Source organism: Colias croceus, chromosome 16 (genome assembly GCF_905220415.1).
Source record: "Colias croceus chromosome 16, ilColCroc2.1".
In the NCBI taxonomy this organism is placed as follows: Eukaryota; Metazoa; Arthropoda; class Insecta; order Lepidoptera; family Pieridae; genus Colias; species Colias croceus.
This window is the reverse complement of record NC_059552.1, coordinates 6142191-6153333: the sequence shown is the minus strand read 5'-3', so window position 1 is coordinate 6153333 and position 11143 is coordinate 6142191. Positions and strand designations below refer to the sequence as shown.

Below are 11143 nucleotides of genomic sequence, written 5' to 3'. Positions count from 1 at the left end.
CATTTTACAACTCAATTCGAAAGTTCACGAAATTGTTATGTGACAACAGCTGACAATTAGGTATTATGACTCCCAATTTCGTATTTATTTATCTACGTAAATGAATTTTGCGAAGCCGCGACAATAATTAACACATAATTCGAAGAAGGAAAGCTGTATAATGAGCGGCATCTATTATTCATCGGTTAATCAATTACACAATCCCGTATTATTGTTACAATACCCACTAAATGTATGTAATAATTTTTCGCTCGCTATTCCAACCATTAAGCATTCCGACAAAAAATACAAGAATGAACGAATCCGAGCCTTCTGGGAAACACGGTTCAAATGGTTTTTTCTCTCGGCTATACAACTAATTGTTCGCGTTAATTATGCACTGTTTCAAGTGTGGCGTGCGACGCGTTTGTTTTACTGACCGCTGACTTGGCAATTAAACCACTTTTTTATTAACCACTGATATACTATTACCGTTTAATGAACAATATAATGTATTGATATGTTTCGCTTAATTGCATTGTAATAATGTAAATCAGTAAGTTCGTAATAAATAAAAATGTAGAGTCGCCTGTACCTAGATATAATGGCTGCTTTTGCCGGCGACTTTGTTAATTGTTGTTGAGGTGGTTCGTCCTTTATTTTTTGTTCGTTAGCAGCAAAAAACATCAATAGTCGCTTATAAAATACTTTTCAATAAGTGAAATAACATCTTTATTTATAAAAAGTTTCAAAGTATTTGAATAAATGAAATGTCGAATTAAGTTTGAACAAATTATACAAATTGTTTGCGTAATGTTTGGAGTGATGTGGCGTCACGTTTATTCCGCCAACCGCTGACTTAACAATTAATCAGAACTTGTTTATCGCCGTGCTACTGATCTTTTAATGAATGAGTTAAAATAATATTGTTTATTAGAACGTGTGAATAAATGTGTGTGTACGAGTTTGTACCGTTGATGTGAGATTAATTGATGTATGTTATTGATCTTGAACATATTGCTCATTTTTTATAATTTCCAGAACAGACAACGTGATGTTTTTGTAGTAGTTGGTAGATAAATTGATTGTTTATCAGATCGCTACTGATCTTTAACACCACTCGTATCAGTAACGAATAATCGATAATGTGTTAATATTTTTATAGGTTAGATCGGAGCGATGGAGGAAGCAATAATAATTAATTCAATAGCAAATTGATCAAGATCTGATATTTAATTGTGATATCAATTTTGTTGATGAAGACGCATTTTCTAATTTAGTAGTTGTTGTTTTGTTGAAATTATCTATAGTAAGTAGGTACCTAGGTACCTATATTATATCAGATATCTATCTACCTTCGGACTAGGTAATTTTAAATAAAGTTTTGAATCCAGAATTATTTTAAAAAGGTTTTTAAGTAGGTTAATATTATTATTTATTACATTAATAAATAAATTATTTAAACTGTTTTGAGAAGAAGCGAACTAAGAACCATTATCACGAACGATTTTTGTTTAAATCATGTATCGAAATCTAAAAATATATGTACCTAGGTACCTATTCAGTTCTATATCCAATGTTTAAATCAAAACATTTCTTCGATATGCCAGAATGATTGGCAGAATTTACAAACCTATCGTTTAGGTAGGTAAACAATTTTTGTTTTAAACAAGATTTTTGCTTTATCAGTTTAAAATGAAAATGCTTTTTTAAGTGACAGTAAACGATGGAATAAGAAGCCCATCAGCTTCTATTGTTACGACGTCCGCGTCGCGTCGTGTTTCACACGTCATCTGGGCGAGACGCATTGTGAACAAGCAGTGCCTCAAATTTTTATTAATTAATTGTAAAAACTTAACTCCACTATAAGTTTAAATCTCCTGAGAACTTCTTCAATTGTAGGTACATGTTATCTTTTGAGCAGGTAAATGGCTAGTAGATACCTACTTTTGTTTTGATAGCCAGCTAGGTATAGGTATTAATTAAATATTTTCTAATACCAATTAGATACAGTTTACATATTTTAAAAATCTGTTGATAACCAAAATCTATTGTAGAATAATTTTATCATGACGAAAAAATTGGATTATTAGTTTCTATAAAGATATAAAATCCAAATCGTTTTAATTACCTACTGATAAAATTTATATTGCGACACGCGGTGAGAGTCGTGAGACAGGCTATCTCATAAGTTATTACCTCTTAGGTACAATGATAAAAAAATAAATGAACGTTGGTGGACGTCAACTGCGTTTTTTGTCTCGGCTCGTTACGTCGCGCGATTGTAAATGGCACGTAAATTACAAAACGCGAATTCTTTACGAGTTGCCAGCGCACTTACCGCTGCAAGTATGTCTACGCTTTGAGACGACTTCGGATAAAGTATCCCGGGAAAACCCTCACAATACTTCAACTCTACAAATTAAAATAGCTCAAAAACGAGGTCGAAATGATATTTCATCTTGTCGGTTTAAAGTTCATTTGGAAAGTTAAACTTTAATGGATTAGTTAAGCTTTTTGCTCAGAATACCTCAAGTTAATGTCTCTTTTAGTTCCGAAGTATTCTTTCGCCGTATCTCCCCTACTTAGCGTTGTTTACAGAAAGTAATCGCACGACACTTAAGTCGTTTCTGGCGTATTTATAGAACCTCATTTTGTTCGAGAGCTGTCGTATTACGGCTCGAATGTGATGAATTTATCATACAGATAATACAATATTTGAATTACCTTGCGGCTTCACTTTAATTGACTATTGTGAAGAAGTAACACGTTTGTTGATATACGCTTTAACTTAACGTGTTGGTCTTATTAACCGACTTCAAAAAAAAGGAGGAGGTTATCAATTCGGCCGGTATATTTTTTTTTTTTTTTTTTTTTTTTTTTGTATGTACACCGATTACTCCGAGGTTTCTGAACCGATTTACGTGATTCTTTTTTTGTTCGATGCGGGATGGTGTCGAATTGGTCCCATAAAAATTTTATTCGGCTAGGCCTAGTAGTTTTTATTTTATGAGCATTTTTGTCTGTACTCGATGACTTAATTTCAATGTAGCAAGTAACTTTGATTCACTTCCCGGTAACCGATTGAGCTGAAATTTTGTATACGAATGTAAATTGGATAGCGATGAAACATTATCATGACATGGAGCTGATCTGATGATGGAATCGGAAGGTGGCCATAGGAACTCAGTAATATATTGACTCAACTTTATCGAGTTTGGGCTCGTTTGATTCGTGTTGAAAAATACACTAAAAAGTATTAAATAAAAATAACTGCGTTAAAAACAACCGACTTCAAAAACGGAAAAGTAAGAAATAAAAAAGATTTGATATTATTAATTACTACATATTATTTTTATGTGCTATTTATTAAATAGGTTTGAAGTCGGTGCCAAACACTAAGCACTTAGTATTAAGCCCGTGCACCGACATCAAACCTTTTTAGTAAATAGCACATAAAAATAATATGTAGTAATTAATAATATCAAATCTTTTTTATTTCTTACTTTTCCGTTTTTGAAGTCGGTTGTTTTTAACGCAGTTATTTTTATTTATAACAAATAGTTATGGGTTAGGTATTTGACGCCGGTTTTATTCTTTTTATTTTAATAAACGACTTTCATTTGTAATAATTTAATTTGTCCGTATTTTATCATGTTTTCAGATTGTTACATCATTCTACATTTTTCTTTTGGCTTTAAGCCTATTTGTCGTGACTCGAGATATGATAAGTTGTCAATTGCAGTCATTTATTTTATAGCGTAGGTAATAGGTACCTAACTTGAAACAACACAACTTATTCAAACAGTTTATAGGCTTTAAGAATTTGGATTTTTGTATCTATACATACCTACGTATTTAAATCGGAATAAAAAGAAAAAAAAGTATTGTAAACATTTAAGAGCGCAATTAGAGTCAAAGGCGCTTTTAATATCTAAAGGTTCAAGAATATGAAAGAAAGATTCTCAGCTTTAAAATGTTTTAACGAATAATTGGATGTTAAATATTCAACCTGGGAAATACTTCAAGGTAGGTACCTAGTTACTTATCAGTGGGAAGGTTGACATGTGTTAACAAATAGGTACATAGACTGGATCGATGGGTAATGGGTATGCCAGTTAGTTTTTAATTACCCATGATCCAACTACTTACTTAACTACTAGCAACCTACCTAGGTACCTTAAAATCGTGTGATAAAAGTCAAAATAATTATAATATTGGTGAACAACAAAACGTATTCACGAACACACGAGAAAATCTCCAAATAATACGTATCTGAGCGTGTATCTTCGATTCGCCTAAGTATTCCTCAAACATGAAGATAGTCAACGAAAAATTCGAGTGGAGAAAATATGGATGGCAAGTGGCAACGGCATGCGAAGGGTGGCAGCGGAGGAAGGGTACGGGGGTGAGGCAGTCCCCCCGCGGCGACGCGCCAGTTCGCTCGCAGCGCTCGGACGAGAAGGTTGTATTCCGTACTTTTTAGTAAACGTATCGAGTGTAATTGACCGCGCGGAGTGCGCTCACTTGCAGTGTTGATTTTTGTGTTCTAGAGTGGAGTGTGTGGTGTGTCGTATTTATTTTAGTGTTGCAGACGATGACCGCGTGTGTTTGACGTGGGGATGTATCCTAGCGCGGGCGCAATGAACGCCGCCGCCGCCGCTGCTGCCGTGGCGGCCGCTAGGCATCCGGTGAGATACGTTTATTCCTTGTATAAATACAACTTGTATTTGCCATAGATAATGTAGAATTGACATGAAGCTAAGTCAATATGAAATAGATACGTAGAAAATACAGTTGAGTAAGCACGCAATAGATATAAAAAAATCGAACCGTTATAAACGTTGTTATCATTCAAATTAAGTTGCATCATCAAGCTTTTTATTGCATTATTTATTTGCTTAATGTAGTACCTATTCATATTCTACAAAAAAATTAATAATACCATAAAAAAAGATGATGAATCAAGGAAATATATCACTTTTAAAAATAACAGTTTTGTACTTTCACACTTCAAAGTTCGAACCACGAACTAAAGAGTGTAGGTAATAAATAATTTTGGAAAGCATAAATACAGACAAAAAAAGACAATGCTTTAAAGTTTTTGCGTTTTCGGTATTTGGGTAATAAAAGTGAACAATACGGTAATAATAAAATAAAGTCACAAAAGCGCCCCCCGCTGTGTTATGTTCAATCGACGGAAACATGTACCAAGAAGGTACCAAAAATTTAAATTACCCGTGAAATTTCTTACAAGCGCACTTTCGAATTTTAGTTTATTAATTAATACTGTGTATTTCAAAATAAAATCGCACGAAAAACGTAATGTTAACCGCGTTGTTTCTCCGTAAATAGGAGATGTTACCGCAAACATGTCAGATAACCACATTTCGAGTTTAATGTGAAGCGCAGCATGCTTACTTAACCTTTAATGTATTGCAATACGGTTGAAATTGGCTTCTCGCATAAAAACCGCAATTGTGGAACATCTGTCGAGCGTTTACCGACGGGTTTCAACCGCAGTGTTTAAAAATCCGCTTACGTATACTTTTCAAATCCACAGAATTCATTAGTTATTATTATTCAAATAAAAACTCTTTATCGTTTTATAATATATGATTGAGAAAACAAAGTAATTTTAGATAGGAACTCTTATTTCGTTGCCAATCTTGAAGTCAATTGCGGTTTAAAGATAACTAAGTAGGTAAGGTAATGCGATTATAATGTTTGTAGTAGGTACGGCGTACTGTGGTACTATCGTAAAAAGCGTGAGAAAAAGTTAACTAGGCGCGGTGAAAATACAGTAGATAGCAAAGAAATCTTGTTACTTGCGTCTGACCATTCAATTTGCAATATGTACCTACCTATACTTATTTTTTGTTATCCTTCTTGCTGATTTGAGAAAACAGCTTTATTTTGATTAGGTAAGTTAATTATACTCACATAGTAATATATAAATGTGTACAATGGTTTTCACCAAATGAATTCTAAAAGTTGTACCTACTATGTTTAAAGATGAAAATACACTCAAGGTTGCGTAACAATTGTAAAAATATAAGTGATATCTAATAAACTTGACAAGACTTTGTTAATTGGGGTAGGCAAATATGTATTTTACATTCGTGTTGACTGCAATGATTTGTTTACACATCAAACAAAATGAATACACTTTTTCCTGAAACATTTCCAACGCGCTCTAAAAACAGCGTGATAAAATTCCAACGATTTTATAAAGTCCCACGGAGGCCTAATGCAATTCAAATGGATGTTTTGCAAAAACTCCGTCGCTTTTTGTGTATTTGCTTAGCAATTAGATACGCTTGTTTACTCAAATCGATGATTGACCTCTCGAATGGATGTGCAGAAACAATCATTTACTCGAAGCACCAACAGTAAATTTGATGGCCGTGTTCAGTCGGATTTTCCGATTGTTGACCGTGTTTCGCATAACGCACAGACTTTTACTTCATTCTTTTACGAGTTACGACACTCGGTACTACGCTTTATGGCCGTCAGCGGGGTGGAGCGCCGGAAGGGCGGGAGGGTGTTAATGTAAATGCCTATTTGTATGTTTGCTTTAAATCCGTGTCGTGTCCTAGGCACTCGGCATTCGGTCAATATTTGACAATGAATGACGAAAATACCGCTGCAAGCGATATAGCGTCTCGTTTTCGTGTCTCGACAAACACATATCTACACTCGTTACATTCCTCGTGCAAAAATTGGTACAATTTTTAAAGGGGTTACAGTGATTTTTAATTATTTCATCATAAATAATGATGCGGATGTGAGAACTGCTTTAATCAGATAAGCGATGCCTTGAGTAAATGTTCCTCTGAAATAATTCCCTACATTCGTGTCGTGATAACACTGTTATCAGTGTCAACAGTGCATTTGGAGTGCGCTAACAATGCTTCATCATAATCAAGATGCCATCAATTTCTTATCGTATTTCATATCCCATAAGATATCCCAAATTTTAATTATAACTTGTACCTAGAATGTATAATTTAAAAAATAAACATACATGCCGGTAGGTAGGTATAGTATTTCACACTGTAGGTACAATTAATATTTTAAAAAAGAGCGTATACATATTTCCTACGAAGTAAATAGTAGGTATATTATAAAATATAAATGCTACATAAATGTTATGTTCGTAGAAGGATCAAGTCAAACTAGCGTTTACAATAATGCGAACACACACAAAGTAAGATTTGAGCTCGTCAACGGCATTGTTTCTCAGAATATAGTTATAAGCTTTCTTATCCATTTCCCGCTACCATATTAGTTTACTAGCGCTATTTAATCTTCAACAGAGAAACGTAATAAATTTAAAAGTAATGGTTTGTTTTATGGGCCTTAAACAGATCGCCACTGGGTATAAAATAGCATGGCCATTAAACTTGGGCATACACAGGCCAATCTCGGTGTTTCAATATTTGTGTATGCCTGTTTAGTTTGTAAGTGCAAATGGTGTTTTTATGTTTACATTCTACAGTGCTGCTGTGTGTGCACGCATTTCTAATGATACTAATAAATACTCGACATCAATTTTAACGCCGAATACCTACACTTCAAACTAAAGAACATAAAGTTATGAAGGTTTATATCTGTTAAATATTTATCTTATTTATTCATAAAAAATGCAATTGTCATAAATCAAGTTAAGATCAATCGAAAAATATTTACAGATATCGATAACAGAAAATGTGTTTAAATTTATCAACAAATTTCGTAAACGCTCGAACTCATTGAGTTAATAAGAAATTTAGATTCCAACAAAAGATCAGCGCGGCCGTCGAGGCGAACAGGTAGACGTGGGCAGACAGACGTATTCAATAATTTGGTATACACGTATTTCTTTTTATATCCGTTTAAATGCATTCTGTTTAGTTTTGTTTTTATGAGCAGTCGCTCGATGCGGGCCTTTCATCCGGCCCTCCACAATACTGCCACTCAAAAACTGTTCATTGTATTTTAATTTGACCTTTTCGGTGATAATTTATGGGAATCTTTTTCTAACAGAACGTTTACTCAGTCTATTATTGTCGTGGATTATTTTCGTTTCATTGTGATCGATTAATGTTAGGGGTTCGATTTGGGATCCTGTTTTGAAAGGTATTAACTGTTCAAAAGTCTTAAGATAACATCGGAATTTTATTTGCAATAGTTTAGAGTCATTTAACGTAGTTCATATAGTATATTGTATATACTATGTTACGTTATATAATAAATAGCTCATATAGATATGATAATTCTAGGAATTGAGCTGATATAGTTTTATTTATTGCCATTAAAATTAGTTTTACCTTTTATTTAAAGGCAGTAAATATCGAGCTCAATCGCTTCTATAAAAACAAACGTCGAGATCAGTTGAAAATAACTTGACTGATGTGTTAACAGCCGCCGATAAAGAAACAGTCGTATAATTAAAAAGAAAAACAACTTTTATTATCGACGTAGGTACCTACTGATGCACGAAGCTAATTTATTGTATGCATCTGTTTTCTTGACGTTTTGCGTATAAAGAACACGTTTTAATCATTTAATCTTAAACGCGATCTGATAATTTATTTCGTTACAGAAATTTGAAACTTTCAGCGCACTATTAAATCGGCAAAGCGCTTTGTCATCTGTTAAATTATTCAGACATGTTGTTAAGTTAAGCGCGCATCGGACAATATGCCGTCCGAACGCGCCATGTATCATGCATGCTGTGCGGTCGACTTCGCTGAAACGGCTACCGATAAATTTGTTTTGCTTTTGTAGTGTTTAACGTTACGGCTAATGTATTCTGATACTTGAAACTGCTTTAACGTTTACACCAGACATTCATTCCGATCTTAAACGTTCGACGTCCAATTAAGGATCAAAAGACAAAAATAATGAGGCGTATTAAATGATTGTAATGTTAATGTATGTAAATAGGTGCAACATCATAAAGTGCTCGGGGATTTCTTGCGGTTATCCAAGGTATTACGTTATTAAGTGCGATCGCCCATTACGGCATGAGACGGGCGGCGCGGAGGCGCGCGACCACAAGCCTCACTCTCCGGTGTTTACATTCACTAAATTCCCGGCCACATTTTTCCCGAGCCCGATTGTCCGCAGCTCCATTTACAACGTCTACACGCCGCGCTAGTTCCTTTTACGCTTTTATTTACGCTCCTTTTATTATTTTTAAAGTCCGTTTGTTCCTCGCGCCGGCGAGCGACGCGACGGTTATTTATTTTTTGCCGCCCGGCCTCCCGGCGACCGTGTGTTGTTGTGTCCCTCGTTTTATTTTTATTTTTCTGCTTCTTATTATGGAGTTGGATTTTTTTCTTTATTACTACGTGCTTGCGTGTTCGTGTTGCTTTATTTATTTCTGTGTTAAGAGGCGTGCGGTCGGCGCTGTTGTTTTTTCATTAATCGCGCCTCACACCGAATTATGGTCATTAAAGGATAATTTGTATTATGGTAATTTGGGATGCGTGTAATTTTTGCCTCGTGATAAGATTTTTTATGACACTTGGATTGATGCGTTGTTTTTTGGGAGTTTATTATTTGATTTGAATTCAAGTCAGTGAGATTCAAATTTGAGTCAAATAAACATTACGTTTTACTTGGATGTACATATAATATCTATATAAAAAATAAAAATCATAATAATAATATAAGGGCATTTGTCAGCAGGGACCGCCGCAGCCCGGCCAACCCATCAAATTCACGGTGGGTGAATCTTGCGACAGAATCAAAGAAGAGTTCAACTTCCTTCAGGCTCAATATCACAAGTGAGTAATTACACATTCAACCGTGATTTATGACTGTTTTGATAACCTTCTCCCCTTTACTCGTAAAATCTTTATAGCTTGTTTACTTACTTGCTATCTGTAACGTCCAAATCTGACTTATTTGAACGTAGGTAACTATACAAAGCGATTAAATTTTTGTTTGAAATACTAAGTATATCCACCTATACATATATCTGCATGGTAATTAAAATAATCCCCATAAACTATCATAATAACATTTCTCGAAACCTAAAGTATCACGTAGACACAAAAGCTTCATAATAAATTTGAGAAAATATTTGCTCAAGATTGCTATCGACGTTCTCGTGACAACTTGAGGACAAAGATAACTAAACCCCGTTATCTGAATACACGGCTTAAATCTTGAGTACATATAAAAATAAAATATCTAAGAGGGCTCATCCGGGATTCCTCCTGTCGTTGAGTATCAGTGGAATCATTCCTTATCTGTCCCTTTGTGAACGCTAAGTAGCCCTTTTTCACATTCAGATCCCTTTGTGACCTTTTATTTGTTAACAAAAAACTTCTCTGAACGAAGCAGGTACCTACTGAATTAGAAATATATTCTACATAAAATCCCCAGTAATCTTTTGATAAGCTTTCAAATTTATCGAAACAACTCTTACCTACTTTTAGTTTTTATCTTACACCGAGACAAATGATTGTTTCTACATTTTATATTTTATACGTAAGTTGTTTAAAATAAACAGAAGTCGATAAAAAACGATTACAAGTTTGACCCACTACAAACACGATAACGGCTATAAAACGAGCTCTGTTTGTTATAAAATCTCTTATCTTATTATAAATAATGTATCGAGTGCTCCTTAAATAGAATCTTGTTTTGATTTATTGTAAGTCGATTTATTAATATAAATTGATTGTCTTGTACCAAATTAAGCTAAAATTGTGTTAGACAAAATATCGCTTAATATATTCGGTTGGTCATTTTTATTTTTATTTTATCTTTTGTTTCAGTTTAAAATTAGAATGCGAAAAACTGGCCAGTGAAAAAATTGAAATACAAAGGCATTACGTAATGGTAAGTGAAATATGATTTAATTAAAAAAAAACATTGCACAAATATTACAAAACTAATAGGACATGTCAACTACAGCTTACTACGCTTTGTTTAAGCGATAGCCACGATAATAGGTGTACAATCAACAATGTCTATCTTTTATTCGACGCCCGCATATCAGCCGTAATGTGTCCATGTGATTGGACAGTCCATTAAATGCCCCCTCGTTGTTTAGATATAATCGTTGACATGAATAATATGTGTATACCGTGCCCGCAACAAATATTATGTGTACTTGTTGTAAAAACACAATAGTGTTTTTTTTTCTTTTTATTGTAGGTACCTA

At 34.1% G+C, this 11143-nt stretch overlaps 1 protein-coding gene across 2 annotated transcripts in view; it reads left to right on the top strand.

The window, feature by feature from the left end:
- The first annotated feature begins 4409 nt into the window (after positions 1-4409).
- The window catches only part of LOC123698453 (protein groucho-like), a 49839-nt gene continuing 43105 nt past the window's right edge, over positions 4410-11143 (top strand). The window contains exons 1-3 of one of the 2 annotated variants that reach the window (XM_045645081.1): positions 4410-4670; positions 9658-9755; positions 10755-10818. In XM_045645081.1, the coding sequence (XP_045501037.1) occupies positions 4602-4670; positions 9658-9755; positions 10755-10818 (231 nt within the window). In that variant the 5' untranslated portion in view covers positions 4410-4601. Of the gene's footprint in view, positions 4671-9654; positions 9756-10754; positions 10819-11143 lie in introns of both variants that reach the window. The other variant, XM_045645080.1, reaches the window with a different exon arrangement.